The sequence below is a fragment of the Trachemys scripta genome, chromosome 12 (assembly GCF_013100865.1).
Source record: "Trachemys scripta elegans isolate TJP31775 chromosome 12, CAS_Tse_1.0, whole genome shotgun sequence".
NCBI classification, from domain to species: domain Eukaryota; kingdom Metazoa; phylum Chordata; order Testudines; family Emydidae; genus Trachemys; species Trachemys scripta.
The window spans coordinates 33,847,857-33,867,961 of record NC_048309.1 but is presented as its reverse complement, the minus strand read 5'-3'; the positions used below and the strand labels follow the sequence as shown (position 1 = coordinate 33,867,961).

The window sequence follows — 20,105 nt, the reverse complement described above, 5'->3', positions numbered from 1 at the left end:
CTCTGCCATCTGCTGGTTTAGGCGATGAGCTGCCTAGCTTGTTGGCTTTTGCAAATCCCATTCTCAGGCACACATCTCTCTATTCATTACAGAGGGAGCCTGAGCGTCAAACTCAGGCTTTGTAAACCTTGTAATTCTCTAGGCAACAAAGTGTTATGAAGCATGGTGACGCTGAGCATCAGAATGCCTAAGTCCCTTTGTGAATCTAGCCCCAAACTCTATTGATTTCAATGGGAGGTAGGTGCCTACGTGCCTTACACAGGGCAGATAACTTCCCCCAAATAATTCCTAGAGCAGTTCTTTTAGGGAAAAACACCCAATCTTGATTTTAAAATTGCCAGTGATGGAGAATCCACCACGACCCTTGGTAAATTGCCCCAATGGTTAATTACCCTCCCTGTTAAAAACCTACCTCTTATTTTCCAGTCTGAATTTGTTTACATTCAACTTCCGGCCATTGGATCACGTTTTACCTTTGTCTTCTAGACTGGAGAGACCATTATCAAATATTTTATCAAAGAATATGTCTGAGATTTTTCATAGCTACCTAGAACATTTAAATGCCAAGTTTTATTGACTATCATGTGGTGTGACAGATTCGGAGCTGCCTGTAATGATTTATGAATACTGTCTCTTGACTAGGTTGTGATGATGTTTACTCCATGATTCCATTGAGCTAATTCATGAGCAGGATTGTCTGGAAACACACCCAGGAAAAGGGGCACAGGTGGTTCCTGATATACACTTCCCAGCAAACTTTTAGAAAATGAAAGAGCCACTCCCTGTGAAGCCAGGCTCTCCCACTCCCTTGGACCTACCAGCCCAGATTTCCCATGAGTGACTCAGTCCCTGGAAAGAGGAGGATCAAAAGATTTGGGAGAGTTTAAAGAGACACACACTCCCTCTAGGTGACACAAACTTGTGAGCTAAGCAGATGCCAGTGCTTACTGTGTGCCTATGCAACCTTAATCCCCCCTCCCTCACTTGTGCATATGCATTATGGTACAGTCTTCAATTATTTTTCAACTTACATGTTTCACTGTAGGTTCTTTTGTGTAATTTCCTAGGTTTCTTAAGAAGCAAACTAAGAAAAGAAAAGAAGTGATTTCATCATATGGCGCCCCACTGAATCCCACATGGGTCATCAGCCGGGTTGCAACTTTCAGATCTACAGCACAGCCATCTGCTATGGGAACTAATCCAGTATCTGCTAGGAGTAGTAGGTTGTCATCCTGTATGTGGGCCAGCCACTGGAGGGAGCTGAGCCATGCACTTTGCCAGTGGATATCACAACTCTTTGCTCACAGCAGAGGAATGACAAGAGTCAGGAATCATGGGTTCTGGTCCAGGTTCTGAGGGGAAGTGTTCCCTAGTGATTACAGACCCTTCTGCCTCTGTTTTCCCCAAGCCTGGCCCCTTAGGCCACTGTCCCTGTGCAAGCCTGATCCTTTCTGTCCCAGCCCCTCCTTGACCCAGTTCCAATCCCTTCCTCTCCCCTTAGCACCTTGGCATAGTCCCAGTCTTCCCCCTTGGCTCTACATCCCATTCCAAATCTCCCATCCTCCCCTCACTCCCTGTGCATCTCATCCCTGTCTCCCTCCCATCCCATATATTGGTGATTCCAGTCACACATCCCTGCATGCCCCAAACTAGCCCTATCCTTCATCCCATTGACTTCAGTGTAATTACTCGTGCTATGCATGAGGGTGAGTGAGTAGAGAAGTGACCACGCTGATTCAATAGTTACTCCTGATATATGTTGGGCTGAGTGAGCTCAGAATCAATTCCACATCCACAGCAACACTGTACAACACCTGACACAATGGGGGCCCTAGCCTCCGACTGAAAACTCTGCACTCTCTGTACAATAAAAACGATTAATAATAGTGATGTTCACCCCTGTGCAGACAGGCAGCACAAGTCCTAAGCACCATTTAAACCCCACCTAAGCCTGCAAAATGGGCTGTAAACGGTGCATAGGCCAAGACCCAATTTCCTCCTACTGGGACACTACTAATGCACATCGCCACTGGCTGAGAGCTATCAGTCTGCTGCCACGTTCCGATGACACTGCTGCAAATGCACGCTCACTACCATTAGAGAAGGGATGCTTCTGCAGATGACTAAAGGCCTAGAAAACAGGACCTATGAGGGAAGATTGAAGAAATTAGGTTTGTTTAGTCTAGAGAAGAGAAGACTGAGAGGGGACATGATAACAGTTTGAGTATGTAAAAGGTTGTTACAAGGAGAAGGGAGAAAAAATATTCTTCTTAACCTCTGAGGATAGGACAAGAAGCAATGGGCTTAAATTTCAGCAAGGGAGGTTTGGTTGGACTTTAGGAAAAACTTCCTAACTGTCAGGGTGGTTAAGCACTGCAACAAATTGGCCAGGGAGGTTGTGGAATCTCCATCACTGGAGATTTTTAAGAGCTGGTTAGACAAACACCTGTCAGGGATGATCTAGATAATAGTTAGTCCTGCCATGAGTGCAGGGGACTGGACTAGATGACCTCTTGAGGTCCCTTCCTGTCCTGCGATTCTACAATTCTATGTACACTGGTGTAACTCAGAGCAGGATTTAGTCCCTTCTAGTGCAGCCAACATTCAAGCCCATGGCTGGAGAATGGAAATGTGTCAGAGTTTACACTTACAGTCCTGCATGTGTATTTACCAGAAGACATTTTCCACTGCATGGGATTCAACCTGCAGGGCAGAAGAGATGCAGTTTTAGCATGCCTGGGGCCAGATCCTCAGCTGGTGTAAACTGACATAGTTCTAAAGCAAGGGTCCAGCCCAGTGATTTCCATTTACATCAGATGGGGATCTCGCCCGATTGCCTGCAGTGAAGCTGTGCTGATTTACACCAGATGGGGATCTGCTCTTTTGGCTTCCATGGAGATGCAGCAATTTACACCCACTGGGGAGGTCATGCCTACTGAGTTCAATGCAGCCACATCGATTTAAAGCAGCTGGACGCCTGCTCCAATATGTAATTCTAGACACTGAAACACATCTTCAGTGTTCCAATTCATTCTCCTAAAGAGTCCAAGGTGCCTTGGGGATCAGGTCCCTGAAGCCACTAGATGGAATTGAAAGATACTTGGTCAATTATCACTGGCAGGGGGTGGTGGTGGAGGAAGATCAGAAACCTCCTGGCTTTGATTAGACACAAAGACAATTATCTCTCTATTTATAAGGGCCCTTTAGACTGCTGCACGGTTACACCAATTTGCAAATCTTTAAAAGGCTGGCATGAAACTACTCTTTTTCCAAAGGTAAGTGGAATTATATTGGAGGCAGGAGCAGATTACCTAGAACCACAGCGAAAGAAAGCATATTGCAAGATATCCATGACTATTTGCAAAGAAGAAGAATTGGGAAAATATGATCTGTCTATCAGATACCATACATATCTCTCAGCTTAGAGAGAGAGATCAGGGGGAGAAAGAGATATAGTTATGGTGGATAGATAGATAGATAGATAGATAGATAGATAGATAGATAGATAGATNATAGTTATGGTGGATAGATAGATAGATAGATAGATAGATAGATAGATAGATAGATAGATAGATAGATAGATAGATACTTCATGCTGGATGATAATAATGATATGATTTAAATAATATATTGTTTATTTTCCCTGATTTTAAATTTTGTTTTTGTAAAATTCATCTCCATAGTATGATAGTTGGATAGTTATTCTGGGAAGAAATATTACTTCATATTTCTCTGGATAACTTTTCAATAGCCATTCAGGGATTATAATGGTGTTCTCTGGCCTTAATAACTATCTATCTATTGGGAGACTTTCAAAAGTACAGATAGAATTCTCGATGGGAGTCTGGCACCCACCTGCCATTTGTGCCTTTGAAAATCTCCCTGTAAACAATCTATCTAATCCCCCTTTCTGAATGCAACCAGCTGCCTTGTCTGGTTTTCTATCTAGACCCTTTTAAAAGCAAAGTAGCACAATTCTGCAGAGTATCAACATCACTGTGTTCAGCACAGGTGAATGGTGCTGGAGTGATACACCTGGAGAGAAAATCCCTTATTTAACAAATAACTACAGTAGCAAGATATGAGATGCCAGTGCATGTTTCCTCTATTTTATACACACATCAAGTCCAAATAACTTATCTTCTGGTTTTCACAGCCAGTGCATCATTGAAACAAGTTTTCCATCATACACATGATATCTCACAAACATGCAATACAAATACACACAAGATACTCAAACACCCTCCAAACAAGTTGTTTTCTACTTTCACAACCACACAACATAAGCACATACACAGCTTTCAAACACTTCTCCTGCTAGTGGTTTTCATAAGGAAATCATAGATGTGTAGGACTGGAAGGCACCTCAATAGGTCATCTAGTCATCAAATCCTTCTTCGCTTCTCCTCCCACCCCCTACACACAACAAACCGGAAAACTCTTACGCATATGTCTAACTTTAAGCACATAAATGTTCCCATTGAAGTCAATGGGACTATCCATGTCCTTAAATGTAAGAGTATGCTTCAATGTTTTGCTGGATCATGTCCAGAGAGAGAGAGAGAGAGACCCTAACCCTCAGATCCCATATGCTACCCGAATAAGGACCAGGTATGACAATAAAATTAAACAGACAGAGCAACAAGGTGGGTGAGATAATATCTTTTATTGGACCAACTTCTGTTGGTGAAAAAGAGTTCTGAGCTACACAGAGGTCTGCTTCAGGTCTGGGAAAGATTGCTAGATACTCATTCTCTAAGCTTGCTTACTCAACAGCCTCCCTGCACAGGTCTCCATCTGTGGCCAGTTTTGGTGGTGTTTATTCTTTCTGTATATGGACACAAGTCCAATAGCTGATTGGTTGTGATGACTCAATAGAGAAGTAACCATGCAGGCTCAATAAAGGGTGAAATACTCCAGCCTGTGCTATGCAGGAAGTCGGATTAGATAGGAAGTCAGATTAGATGACATATTGAGCTCTTTTGTCCTGAACATCTTTGAATCTATGACCAAGTTATTTAATTTGGTAACTATGCAGCAGTCCCATGCTTCCGGCTGGCTGATGGTCACTGACCTAGGTCTATTTGATGCTGGTTACCAATGAGTAGTGTACCTCTACTCTTTGAACCACTGAGGCACTGATTACAGGTGTTATCTTTATAGGATTTGGTATTTCCATGTGATGTCACTGTGGAGTGCAGTAAAATGAAGAGCATAAGAGTCTGGGATTTAGGAGATTTGGGCCCAGATTTTACCCACTAACAAAAATCCACAAAACCTCCATTGATTTTGCTAGAGTGGCTTCAGATTTACACCAGTGTAACTGGACAGTAATTATCTCATTCCATTCACTGTATGACCTCTGGCAATCTCTGTCAGCCTCATTCTTCCAACTGCAAAATTAAAACAATCTGTCCTCATATTTCAATTCATATCACCCCAGTAAAGAACCCACCCTGCAAAGTATTTTGAAATGTATGGATTAACAATACTTATTTAATTATTAAGGTTGAAATATTCAAAGCCATTTTCAGACATTCATTGTATGCAAAAGAAAAATAGTCTTGTTATAGGAGGAGACTTGAGATGTGAGATTTGCAAAGGAGGCACAGCTGATTACGTGCCTAATTAATTTATGGACAGATTTGTAAAGGTATTTAGGGAAATTCAAGAATTTTAAAAGCAACTATGCACACAACTCCCATATTATTAGGTGCCTAGGTGTTTTTTAAATCCCACTAGGTGCCTAAATACCTTTAAAAATCTAGCCCTTAGTCTTTTTTGACAACCCCAGCCATAATCTCTCTGACTCAGTTTCTCATTTGTAAAATAGGTGTATAAATATCACCTTCTTTCTCCCAACCTTTGCCCGTCTTGTCTACTTAGACTGTAAGTTCTTTCAGGCTGGAACTGCCTCTTTCTATGTATCTGCATAGCACCTGGCACATTATTAATAACAACAACCATATCTAGCTCTTACAGAGTATTTTTCACTAGTCAATCTCAATATGCATTACAGAGGAGGTCAGTACTATCCTCATTTTACGGATGAATGAGACACAGAAGTGAAAGGACTTGCCGAAGCCACCTGCAAAGACAGGACTAGAGGCTATGTCTCCTGACTCCCAAGCATTAGCTCTGCCCACTGGCCTACAGTGTCTAGGCACTGCTATTAAACACATAATCAATAATTAATAATAATAACTGTCACACCATCTCCAGGAGAAATTAGGGAGGAGAACACAATCTAGTTTCCATTTGCTGTGTGCTGCCCGTCCACTATGAACTCCAGACATCCCTGATGAAGTGACTTGTATTTCATCCCCATGCAGGTGGAGGGTCCAGAAGAAATGACAGGGGGGAATGACACGATTATAATGGAATTCACACTTCTGGGGCTCTTTCACCATCCTGAGCTGCAGCCCCTACTCTTCCTCACCTTCCTCACCATCTACATCCTCACCCTGATGGGGAATGCTCTGGTTATCCTTGCCACAGTGTCCGACCCTGTCCTCCACACCCCCATGTACTTCTTCCTCCGGAACTTGGCCTTTCTGGAGATCTGCTACACCTCGGTCACCATCCCCAAGATGCTGGTCAACCTTCTCTTGGAGAAGAAAACCATCTCTTTCTCTGGCTGTGCCACCCAGATGTACTTCTTCCTCCTCTTTGGCACCGCAGTGTGTTACCTCCTGGCCGTCATGTCTTATGACCGCTATGTAGCCATCTGCAACCCTTTGCACTATCCAGCCCTCATGAGCAGAAGGCTCTGCCTCCTGCTGGTCTCAGGATGCTGGCTCACTGGCATGTTTGTGTCCCTTGGGCAAACAGCTCTGATATTCAGCGTGCCCTTCTGCGGCTCCAACGTCATCAACCACTTCTTCTGCGACGTGCCGCCACTGGTGAACCTGCTCTGCCCGGACTCCCGCGTGAATGAAGTGGAGAAAGTTCTAATGAATGTCCTGGTCATCATCATCCCCTTCGCGCTCATCCTGGCCTCCTATGTTTGCATTGTCACCGCCATCCTGAGGATCCCATCACTGGATGGGAAACAGAAGGCCATCCACACATGTTCCTCCCACCTCGTCTCTGTTTCCCTGTTCTACAGCAGTGCTATCTTTAGGTACTTGAGACCCAACTCCGGTTACATGTCGGGCATGGATAAACTGCTCTCTCTGCTCTACACGGTGGCACCTGCCCTGCTGAATCCTGTCATCTACAGCCTGAGGAACCAGCAGGTGAAAGCGGCACTGAGAAAAGTAATGGACCGACACACAGCTTCTCAAAACATGTGAATGTGTTTTATTGTGAGCCACTGGGGATTACAGGCCCGAGTCTGCTCTTGGTTATGCTTGTATAAATCAGGAGTAATGTCAATGGTCCTGATTCTCCTCTCCCTCTAGTGTAAATTAGGAGTAATTTCACTGGCGTCAATGTGTCCGATTCTCCTCTCACTCACCCCAGTGTAACTCAAGAGTAACTTCATTAAATTCAATCGACTTGCACACCAGTGCAAATCAAGAGTGACTTCTTTTCAAGGCAATGGAGTTATGCCAATGTAAACCCGGAGCAACTCCATTAATTTCAATTGAGTTACTTTATTTTAAATCAGAAAGGTTTCTTTTTCAAGCCAGTGGAGTGTAAATGAGGAGTAACTCCAATGAAGTCACTGAGCATTAGTATAAATATGATGTAATAGAAATGGAGCCTATGTTTATTCTCAGAGTGAATAGGCTTTATATTTATTTATCATTGAAATAAATTCTACTCTTAGTTACACTCGTGTGAAATCAAAGTATTTCCATTGTCATCCATGGCTTACTCTGGATTTACTCCAGTGTCAATGAGAACAGAATCTGGCCAGGAACAAAGATTAAGGGTCTGAAGCCCTTCCATTTACATTTTATACCATTGCAAACTTCATCAACATCAGTTGACTTACTCTCGGTTTACAATCAATGAGATCAGAATCAGGGCCAAAGTTATGGAGCCTGATTCTGGCCTCAAAAATGCTTAAATATAGAGATTTACACTGTTGCTGTGGCCATGTCGGTCCCACGCTATTAGAGCGACACAATGGGTGAGGAGATATCTTTTATTGGACCAGCTTCTGTTGGTGAGAGAGACAAGCTATTGAGCTGACACAGAGCTCTTCTTCAGGTCTGGGTGCTGTTAAATTTGGCTGCCTTTTTCTTCATTTTATGGAGTTTCCATTTCAGAGGACAAAATTTGATAACTTCCATTGTTGAGCACAGTATTGTTGCAGCCATGTTGGTCCCAGGATATCAGAGAGACAAGGTGCATGAGGTAATAGCTTCATTCTCTTCTTCAGGTCTCTGTAAGCTTGAAAGCCTCTCTCTTTCACCAACAGCAATTGGTCCAATAATATGATATCTTATTTATGATCAGATGATAATTACACTGGCAGTTTAAATGGATTGCAAATTAAGGGTACTTCTATTTTAAGGCCCTTTTCTACTGCTAGGCAGGTGTAAAGGAAATGTATTGTGTAAATAATAACTAGGCCCAGAGTAACTCAATTAAACTCAATAGGTGAAATTCTGCTTCCTCTTAGACCAGGGGCCACCAATCGGTCAATTGTGATTGACTGATTGATCCTAGAGACTCTCCCAGTCAATCGTGATCTCTGGGGGCACAACAGGGCTGCTGCTAAGACAGGCTTCCTGCCTGCCCTAGCCCCACGCTGCTCCCAGAAGAGGCCAGTGTGGCCCTGCAGCCCTGGGGTGGAGGGGCAGGAGTCTCCTTTCGTGCACTGCTCCTGCCTGAAAGTACCGCCCCCCCCCCAGCTCCCATTGGTTGGGAACGGGGAGCTGTGGCCAATGGGATCTATGGGGACGGTGCTTGCAGAGAGGGGCAACGAGCAAAGCTACGTGCCCCCCACCCAGGGGCTGCAGGGGTGCATTGGCCCCTTCCAGGAGCAGCATGGGGCCAGGGTAGGTAGGGAGCCTGCCTTAGCAGCAGCCATGCTACACTGCTGCCCATGAGCCGCCAGAGGTAAGTGCTGCCCGGTGGAAGGCTACACTCCAACCCCCAGCCCTGAGCCCCCTCCCAGAACCAGTACCCCATGTCCCCTCCTGCACCCCAACCCGGAGCCCTGTGCCCCCTCCTGGAACCAGTACCCCATGTCCCCTCCTGCACCCTAACCCCCAGCCCTGAGCCCCCTTCCAGAACCAGTACCCCATGTCCCCTCCTGTACCCCAACCCGGAGCCCTGCTAGTGTGAACAGTTATTCTTGCATCTCGAGTGGTACAGAGCTTGGTTTTTGAATGTCCCAACTGGTGGCCCACAGTAGTGATATCTTAGCACATTTAATAAGCATGATGCTGTGTGATATGGGCTGAATTCACAGAGAACTCAGATATTTGAATCTGACTGATGATGGGATTTTCAAAAGCATCCAAGAGACTTTAGGAGCACACGTCTCATTGAAATTCAATGGGATTTGTGCACTTAAATTGCTTAGGTCTAGATTTACAAAGGTATTCTTAGATTATAAAGTCAGAAGGGACCACCGTGTTCATATAGCCTAACCCCCTGTATAACATAGGCCATAGAATGTCCCTGAATTAATTCCTGTTTGAACTGGAGCAGATCTTTTAGTGGGGAAAAGCCATCCAATCTTGATTTTAAAATGTCAAGTGATGTCGACTGGCAATTGTTGATGACTGAAAAAATGTCAGCTCTTCAATGAAAAATCAAAAAGGTTTTGGGGAAAAGCAGACAGACACTGTCCATGAAATTTTTTTCTTTATTCAAAAACCCAACTTTCTAACAAAAGAAAAATGTTAATGGAAAAATTTTGACCATTTCTAAATCAAGGGCTTCTCAGTGTAATTAGGCTGGCAAAATTAGATTTTTATTTTTTGTGATTTTGACAGATCATATTTATGTTTATTTTTAAGCATTTTTCCAGTTTGTATCAATTTAAATTTTAATAATTATGCAAAAGTATGGACTTTACATAATTATGGTTGGACCCTCACCCACTATTGTCTGACATCCTTCCCCCCACACATGATTTTCTGCAACAATGAAAATTTAAATAAATAAAAATCAGGGAAAAATGATTAATGACAAGAGAGACAGATTCAAAAATATAAAGCTTTATAACTGTTAAAACTCAATTGTCGACATCCCATCTCAAAATATACAAAGTGAATAGAATCATAGAATCATAGAATCATAGAATATCAGAGTTGGAAGGGACCTCAAGAGGTCATCTAGTCCAACCCCCTGCTCAAAGCAGGACCAATTCCCAGCTAAATCATCCCAGCCAGGGCTTTGTCAAGCCTTAAATAAAACTCTAATAAGTTCTCAAGCAGCATTTTTCCTATTTTGCCTAGCTGTACATTTCGATGATCATCAATGGAGATATTTTTATTTTGGTTTGTGTGTGTGTACAGTGACATCAACATTTACCAACATTTACCTAAACTTTCCAAGACAAAATATAATGCGTGCTCAGATATGATGTTCATGAGGGTCACGCAAGTGCATTGTCCCATTCTCTTCTCATTGAAGTCAGTGACATTTAGCCAGTGGGGGCATCATAAAGCTGTCAATGTACCCCTCTATGTGGTCCTTCTGTGTCCATAGTCCGTTCATTTCTGAATTGTCCTCATAGCTAGGGAAATGGCTGAGCACCAGCTGCTTGGCCTCTGGTACATTTCTGGTATGTGTCCTTCATTCGGGACAGATCTGTGGTTCTGGTGTTGAGAGTAGCTGATGGAGGCCAAGCAAGAAACATTTTTGTGCCTGAGCCAAAGCTCATTAAAGTCAACAGGAGTTTCTCCGTTGATTTCAAATGTCTTTGGATCACCTCCTTTATCTGGTCACAGTTGTCATAACTATAAAGGGAAGGGTAACAGCTCTCCTGTGTACAGTACTATAAAATCCCTCCTGGCCAGAGACTCCAAAATCCTTTTACCTGTAAAGGGTTAAGAAGCTCAGGTAACCTGGCTGACACCTGACCCAAAGGACCAATAAGGGGACAAGATACTTTCAAATCTTGGGGGTGGGGGAAGGCTTTTGTTTGTGCTCTTTGTTTTGGGGTTGTTCGCTCTTGGGACTGAGAGGGACCAGACATCAATCCAGGTTCTCCCCATCTTTCTAAACAAGTCTCTCATATTTCAAACTTGTAAGTAAAAAGCCAGGCAAGGCGTATTAGTTTTCCTTTGTTTTCTCAACTTGTAAATGTACCTTTTACTAGAGTGTTTATCTTTGTTTGCTGTACTTTGAACCTAAGACTAGAGGGGGGTCCTCTGAGCTCTTTAAGTTTGATTACCCTGTAAAGTTATTTTCCATACTGATTTTACAGAGATGATTTTTACCTTTTTCTTTGATTAAAAGCCTTCTTTTTAAGAACCTGATTGATTTTTCCTTGTTTTTAGATCCAAGGGAGTTGGATCTGTATTCACCAGGAGTTGGTGAAAGGAAGGAGGGGATGGTTAATTTCTCCTTGTCTTAAGATCCAAGGGGTTTGGATCTGTATTCACCAGGGAATTGGTGAAAGGTTTCTCAAAGCTTCCCAGGGAAGGGAATTAGCTTGTGGGAATGGTGGCAGCGGACCAGATCTAAGCTGGTAGTTAAGCTTAGAAGTCTTCATGCAGGCCCCCACACTTGTACCCTAATGTTCAAAGTGGGGATACAGCCTTGACAACAGTGTGTCAATGATTCACAGCTAGTTAAAGTGACTAAAAGTCCACAATGGAAAAAGATTAGTGCTGGTCAACATTTTTCCCAGGATGCACCGTTGCCAAGCTCTCCCATAATGCACTGCCTCGCTCTCCAAGAGGGACCCCACAGTCCATGATGCAACCCAACCTGGGAGCCTACAGAGGACAATGAGCCTGAGTCACCCGACATATACCTCTAGTGAGGTGCTGCAGCAGCATTTCCAAATCAAAACATTTTCGGTTTTGGCTGAAATATTTCAGCGTTTGGCCTAAATATTTTGTATTTTGGCCTAAATGTTTCAGGTTTTGAAAAGCAATTTATTTTTATTTTATTTTTTTCTTAAGTTCCTTTGAAAAATCTCAACAATAGGGCCAGATTCTGTCATCTTTACACACACTGTGTATTCTCTTGGCAGTTTTCTCTGGAAAAATTCCCTATCCAAAGTTTTCCATTTGGAAATCCCTGTTTTCCTGTGGGGAAATTATTCAAGGGAGAAAAACAGGGTTATTTTTCCCCTACTTTTTCCACTCTTCCTTGCTGTTTTCAAAGTGAAAACAGATGAGAAATAATAAGAAAATGTGAGAAACAGGCTGTCATAACTATAAAGGGAAGGGTAACAGCTCTCATGTGTACAGTACTATAAAATCCCTCCTGGCCAGAGACTCCAAAATTCTTTTACCTGTAAAGGGTTAAGAAGCTCGGGTAACCTGGCTGATACCTGACCCAAAGGACCAATAAGGGGACAAGATACTTTCAAATCTTGGGGGGGGGAAGGCTTTTGTTTGTGCTCTTTGTTTTAGGGGTTGTTCGCTCTTGGGACTGAGAGGGACCAGACATCAATCCAGGTTCTCCACATCTTTCTAAACAAGTCTCTCATATTTCAAACTTGTAAGTAAACAGCCAAGCAAGACGTGTTAGTTTTCCTTTGTTTTCTCAACTTGTAAATGTACCTTTTACTAGAGTGTTTATCTTTGTTTGGTATCAGAGGGGTAGCCGTGTTAGTCTGAATCTGTAAAAAGCAACAGAGGGTCCTGTGGCACCTTTGAGACTAAAAGAAGTATTGGGAGCATAAGCTTTCGTGGGTAAGAACCTCACTTCTTCAGATGTGAAAGAAGAGAAACTGCTGAGCTCCAGTTCATTTGCAAATTTGACACCATCAGATCAGGATTAAACAAAGACTGTGAATGGCTATCCAACTACAGAAACAGTTTCTCCTCCCTTGGTGTTCACACCTCAACTGCCAGCAGAGCACCTCACCCTCCCTGATTGAACTAACCTCGTTATCTCCACACTGATATATACCTGCCTCTAGAGATTTCCATTACTTGCATCTGAAGAAGTGAGGTTCTTACCCACGAAAGCTTATGCTCCCAATACTTCTGTTAGTCTCAAAGGTGCCACAGGACCCTCTGTTGTATCTTTGTTTGCTGTACTTTGAACCTGAGGCTAGAGGGGAGTCCTCTGAGCTCTTTCAGTTTGATTACCCTGTAAAGTTATTTTCCATACTGATTTTACAGAGATGATTACCTTTTTCTTTAATTAAAAGCCTTCTTTTTAAGAACCTGATTGATTTTTCCTTGTTTTTAGATCCAACGGGGTTGGATCTGTATTCACCAGGAGTTGGTGGAAGGAAGGAGGGGGGATGGTTAATTTCTCCTTGTTTTAAGATCCAAGGGGGTTGGAACTGTATTCACCAGGAGTTGGTGGAAGGAAGGAGCGGGGATGGTTAATTTCTCCTTGTTTTAAGATCCAAGGGGTTTGGATCTGTATTCACCAGGGAATTGGTGAAAGATTTCTCAAGGCTTCCCAGAGAAGGGAATTAGCTTTGGGAATGGTGGCAGAGGACCAGATCTAAGCTGGTAGTTAAGCTTAGAAGTCTTCATGCAGGCCCCCACATTTGTACCCTAAAGTTCAAAGTGGGGAAGCAGCCTTGACACAGGCATAAGTTTAGAAAGTGATACTTTTGAAGACAAATGCTGAAAGTCACACTTCAACTATTTTCCAACTGGCAAATTGTTGGGAAAGAGACAGAGGTGTAAGAAAGTAGTTTTTTTCCCCTCCATAGTCTAACTGTTTTCTAGCTTTTGCCAGCTGATACACAGTGAGAAACTGGGGGAAAGTGAGGGGAATACCCACAGTTGTTAATTTAAAAGAAATCAGTTTTGATTAAACTTTATTTTCCAATGACAAAACGTTCATCAAAAATTTTTGACCAGCTTTATTTTTGGTTTGAAGAGTCACAGTGCCTTTCTAAATTTACAGAAATAGCAAAGCCTCCATAAATGCAGTAGAAAATCTTGGTGCCTGAGTACATTTTTTTCAGTTAATCTCCGGAGTGCCCCTGTCACCTCCTTGTTCCGCAAGCTGTAGATAATGGGGTTTAGCATGGGGGTCACGACAGAGTACAGCAGAGCAATGAGTTTGTCACTATTCGGCGAGTGGCTGGATTTGGGTTTCAGGTACATGGTGCAGGCTGTCCCATAGAACAGAGTCACCACCAGGAGGTGCGAGGAGCAGGTGGAGAAGGTTTTCTGCCTGCCCTCAGCTGAAGCCATCTTCAGGATGGTTGAGATGATACGAACGTAGGAAGCAAGGATGAGCGTGAACGGCAGCAGGACGAAGAAGAGGGCAACCAGAAGAATGGCAATTTCAGTCCTGTGGGTGTCCCCGCAAGCCAGTTTCATCACCGGGGGGACATCACAGAAGAAATGGTTGATTTCATTAGAGCCACAGAAGGGTAGAGTGAATATGGCTGCAATGTGACCCATTAACACCAGGAGGTTGGTGAGCCAGGAAGCAGCTGCAAGCCCTATATAGACTCTCCTGTTCATAAGGACTGGGTAATGCAGTGGGTGGCATATAGCAACATATCGGTCGTAGGCCATCACGGCGAGGAGGTAACATTCCGTCCCTCCTAGGAAGAGGAGGAAATACATCTGTGTTGCACAGCCAAGGAAGGAGATGGTTCTATCCTCTGAGAGGAGGTTGGCCAGTATCTTGGGCAGGGTGACCGAGGTGTAAGAGATCTCCAGGAAGGACAAGTTCCGGAGGAAGAAATACATGGGGGTGTGAAGGGCAGCGTCGGCCACAGTGACAAAGATAATGAGAAGGTTCCCAGTCAGAGCAATGAGATAACAAGACAGAAACACCACAAATAGCCCCCAGCTCAGCTCAGGGTGGTCGGCAAATCCCAAGAGGATGAAATGGGTCACCGAGGTGTGATTCCCTGTGGTCATTCCTCTGATACACTCGGTCCTGAGGAAAAACTAAATAAATAAAGACATGAGGCTGCATGAGGTGCAGGTTTCCCATTCTTTTAATTATCCATAGTAAAGGAAGATCCTGAATACTGTTTAACCGAGAAATTGTCCTACCTCAAATTTTATCCCCTGCAGCTAGCATCAGACCAGATTCTGGTGTCCTTACTCATAATGAATAGTACTTTTCTCCAGCACAAGGAATAAGTGAGAAAAGAATAAAATTGTTGGAATTTACCAATGCAATCCTCCACACCAATAAATGTTTATTTCCTAGAGCATATTTTCCCCTCTCTAATGTCTATGGTTCTGTAATAAAAGCATCTAACTGAAAACCAAAGCCAAGCAGCTGAATACTCATAAAATCTACGGACACATGAATCTAAGTCCAGAAAAATCATTATGTTCATCAAGTGTAACCTCTTGCTTAACAGGCCATATAATTATACCCAGTAATTTCTGCATCGAGCCCATAACTTCTGGATGAGCTAGAGAATATCAATTTGAAAGACGTCGTTCTGGATTTCAAACGCCAAGTCATGGAGAATCCACCGCATCTATAAGGAAGTTGTTGCAATGGTTAATTACCCTCCACAGTTAAAATTTAATGTCTCATTTCCAGGTGGAACATTTTTTTTTATTTCACCTTCCAGCCATTGGATTTGGTTATAACTTTTTCTGCTAGATTAACGAGACCTGTAGCATCTTCTCTTCATGTAGATGATGATCAAGTCACCTCTTAGGCTGCACAATCTATTCATTTTGTCCAAGTCTTTCCTCAAGACATAGTCTCTTCCCTGCCCCTTTTGCATCGGCTGGTGACCGCAACTGTTGTCTTATTCCGTGACTGCAAGTGTGGCTAGCTCCTGTCTGGGTGAAGAAAGAAGAAGAACCCTCTTTAGCCTTCCCTCCTTCCACAACTATGAAGGGATCAAACACAACTGGCTCTATATACACACACCTTACGTATCTACCTCAGACTGAGAGGAAACAGAGGTACATCAAAGTAAATGAGGGGCCCAAGGGTGTGATCCTTTAAGCCTGTGTGCAAGTGGCAGTGGCTGCTGTCAGAAGACAGGGTACTGGGCTAGATGGACAATTGGCCTGGCCCTGTATGGCCGTTCTTATGTGGGTCACTTTAGTCATTTGACTTCAATGGGACGACTCATGTGAGTGAAGTAAAGGATTGGCTCCAAATGTGGCACAAATAAAGTATGACCCAGGATCTGCTGTGCTTTGCTCCAGCCATCCACTCAGTTACATGTCCCCCATTGCTACAGTATCTGAGCATTTCGCAGTCTTCAGTGCATTTATCCTCCCAACACCCTGGCGGCACAGGGAAGGCCTATTGTTCTTATGTCACAGATGAGGCACTGAGGCACACAGAGACTAAGGGACAGGTTTTTAAATGGGTTTAGGTGCCTAAAGATCCAAATAGGGGCCCATTTTGGATTTTCAACAGCTACTGAGCAGGTAGGACACTCACCTCCCAGTGCAACCAATGGGAGTTTGGTACCTAATCTTTTCAGGCATATTTGAAAACCCAATTAGCTACCTATCGGCATCATTAGGAGCCTAAGTACCTTGGAAAATCAGGATCTAATGCACCAAGCCAAGATCACACAGGGAATCTGTGGTAGAAGAATGAACTGAATCCATGTCCCCTGAGTGTCAAGCCAGAGTTCCAACCACTGGATCGTCCTTCCTCCTCTTTTAAGCAAAAGTGACCAAGCTTCTATTTTCATTTGAGCCGTGCACCATGAGGTATTAGCTGAAATCAGTGGAGTGACTGATTTACTCCAGTTAATGATTTGGACCAATGATTCCAAATTCTTCAGTTAAAGCCTCACTAACATTGAATAGCACCTGCTCATGAGTAGAGCTGGATAAAATTTTTCAGATGAATAGTTTATTCACTGAAAAATGCAGTTTTGGGTCAACTGAACTATTTGCAAATTCAAATAGAATTTGGCAAATAGTTTCAGCCAAATATACATGTTCAAGAGACAGAGAGAGAAAAGTTGAAACATTTCATTCTGACATTTTTAAAACAAAATGTTTTGATTTTTCATTTTGAAATGTTTCATTTTTTTAAGTTGCCTAAATGTAATAATAATAAAGGGGGTTGAAAAAAATCAGAAAGCAAAATGATTTGGTTTTCAGGTTAAACAAAACAGTTCTGCTAACAGGAAACATTTTTTGTCCAATTTTTAATTTCAGTGACCCAAACTGATTTTATTGTTGTTGAGTTTTTGGTTCAGCCAACAAACCTAGGAGAACTGTCCTATTAAATCAATAGGATTAGAAGCGTAAATGCAACTCCACATCAGTAAGGACTGTAGAGTCAATCCTAAAATTAGACCTTGTCAAGGTTTTTGTTTTGTTTTGTTTTTAATCATGGAAAAATTAGCTGAAAAGAACATTTTTAGTTTTCATCTAAATTTTCAGCAAAACTGTTTTTGCTTTTAATCAAAAACCTGAAAAAATTCAGTTTTCTGACAAAAAAAATAAATTTGTTTTTGTGGAAAGCAAACACATTCTGTGGAAAATGGTTGGTGATGGGGGTTTTGCTTGTTTGTTTATTTGAAACCACAATTTTCCATTGAAAAAAACTGTTGATGGAAAAATTTTGACCTCTCCTACCCAACATATCTAACAAGTAGGAAGTAAAATCAGAGGCACAATAAAAGTGATAGTTTAGAATCTGAACCCATTAACACTTATTTGTAAGTCAAGAGTAGTTGTAAATCAGTCCACTGAAGAGAAAGGAGTTGCAGTGGTGTAAATCAGAAGTATTCAAGGTAGCAAAGTAATAGCAGTGCTCATCTGGAGTAACTGTACTAGTGTCAATGAAGATATCAAAGATTAACACTGCTGTAACTCAGGACAGAATTTGGCATGCCCAGAATATTCCTTTTCACCTCCACAGGAGAGGAACCTGGTGCTAGAATTGTTTAAAACCCTCTTGAAATGTAAACATGCATCAGCTTCTTCTGGAGCATTTAGCTTGGCCTCTTTGCAGCTCCCAAATGTCTGTGAGCAGTCTGAGGAGATGCGCAGAGTGAGCAGATGTTTTTAAATTCTCTTCAGTGCCCCATCAGGACCTCATCAGCATGTCAAACTATGAACCTAGCACAGAACACACAGTAACATGAATGTGCTTCTTGGTATGTTATACAGATGGTCAATCTATCTGTCTCTCCCCATATCTATCTATCTACCCACCCAGACCTGAAGAAAAGCTCTGTGTGGCTCGAAAGCTTGTCTCTTTCACAAACAGAAGCTGGTCCAATAAAAGATATCACCTCACCCACCCTGTCTCTCTAATATACTGAGACCAGCACCACTTCACCACCATCTATCTATCTCCATACACCATCTCTTAATCTTTCTCCTTCTCATTTATCAACATGGTATCTTGGCACCCACAAGTCAGGCACAAAATTATATGAGATTGGCCTATAGAATTTCTAGTCAAGTATTCTTTGGGCCTTGAGGGGTTATAGGGAAAGAGACAACCCATGTGTCTACTTGACCGCTGAAGACAGGAGCCATGGTGAACTCCACCTAAACTATCCACATAGGCAAGGTGGGGCATGCAGAACTACTTACTCCAACCCGAGCTCATACAATATGTTCCTGTGGAGGAACCTGGCTGTCTCCTCCATGTTACCTAGTACAGACATTCACACCTATTTAAGAGAGATCGCATTCTGCACCTACTTTGTACCGGGCAGATTCTGTCCACACTTCATTGCTGAAGGGAATGGGGTTCATTCTGTTTTGCACAGCTGCATTGAAAAGCTGAGTTTGGTTTGCTGTGGTAATGTCATTTTGATAAGCAGAGTTATGGCTGAAAAAAGTCTTCTCTCCCACCCTCTCTTCCTCTATATATTCTTTCTTTGTTTCAAATGTCAGTGACAAAGATGTGGCTGGAGGTTTTGTGTGTGGTGTGTTTGAATATTCTGTGCTCAATGTTCAACAGGTTCACACTGGTGTAGCTTTATTCACTGTAATGAATGAACCATCTGGTTCACTGACTCCAGAGGAGCTCTGGCAGATATATGCCAGCTGGGGGTCTGGCCCATTGATTCCAGTGAAGCTACACTGGTTTCTAATAGCTCAGGTTCTGGCCTCAAACCAAGTATATGGCTTGCATCTCCTCATCTACAATAATGTAAATCATTAGAAACTTCAGAGAAGTCATTGGAGTTACACTGGTCAAAAAACAGTTGAAGCAGATAGATCATTTCAACCTCTCATGATGATGATTATTAAGATAAGAGAAAGTGCAGATTTTCTCACTATTTCAAAAAAATATTTGAAATAATAATAACTTAATATGGAATTATGATTCAGACTATATATCAGTAATTTCAGGGCAGAAAAATTACAGGTACATTATAATGATCCCCCCAAAAAAGCATTGCAAACTAAGTAAATTACACTAGGAAATTAAGATTACACTTAAAAGGAATCCAAATATGTTAAGGCAAGGAAATGCACAGTTATAACACCCAAACAACTTTAACTCTGATGTGTAGATGTCCTGCATGAATCAGGCTCTTATTCTTATTCTTTATCCTTCATTTTATTTACATGGGTTATCTGATTGCCTACATGCACCTTTTAAAATCTGTTCCTGGGGTTTCCAGATATGAGTTAGCTACCTGGGTAAATATTTTCAGGATAGATGCCGTAAATTGTTTAAGACAGAGAATCAGGTTTTAGCAGATCCCCACCAGTGAGCAAATTGCTGCTTCTCTCATATCAGGTAAATAATAAACAATAATAATAATGACATGCTCGGGCCCAATTTTTGAGCCCAATTGTAACACCATGGATGCTTAGGAATAATTTTACATGTATGGGGCATAATCCAACAAACTATAGCTAATTGGGGCATTTTTTACTAAATGAAATGTCATCAAAATATGGTGTTTTGTCAAAGCCAGTTTGCAGAGGTGTATCGGTGTTGCCAATGATTTCACTGGGAAGGGTTTTGAGGAACAGGGCTCTCCGGTCACTCCTGGTACAAGAGAGAACAACCAGAATTCAAAACCTGATCTTTCTAATCCGAAACCAGACATTCCAACACAATGCATTTTGTGAAAACACTGGAAAGGTTTTGTTATTGCTGAACACTAACAA

General features: G+C 42.4%; 2 protein-coding genes across 2 annotated transcripts; one reads left to right on the top strand and one right to left on the bottom strand.

Moving 5' to 3' along the window:
• Positions 1–6,350: 6,350 nt before the first annotated feature.
• Positions 6,351–7,295, top strand: LOC117886069 (olfactory receptor 10A2-like). The gene has a single exon (XM_034787701.1). It carries the CDS (start codon positions 6,351–6,353, stop codon positions 7,293–7,295), a length of 945 nt encoding a protein of 314 aa, XP_034643592.1.
• A 6,639-nt stretch (positions 7,296–13,934) lies between these two features.
• On the bottom strand, positions 13,935–14,933 carry LOC117886067 (olfactory receptor 10A7-like). The gene has a single exon (XM_034787700.1). It carries the CDS (start codon positions 14,931–14,933, stop codon positions 13,935–13,937), a length of 999 nt encoding a protein of 332 aa, XP_034643591.1.
• Between the last annotated feature and the right edge of the window lie 5,172 nt (positions 14,934–20,105).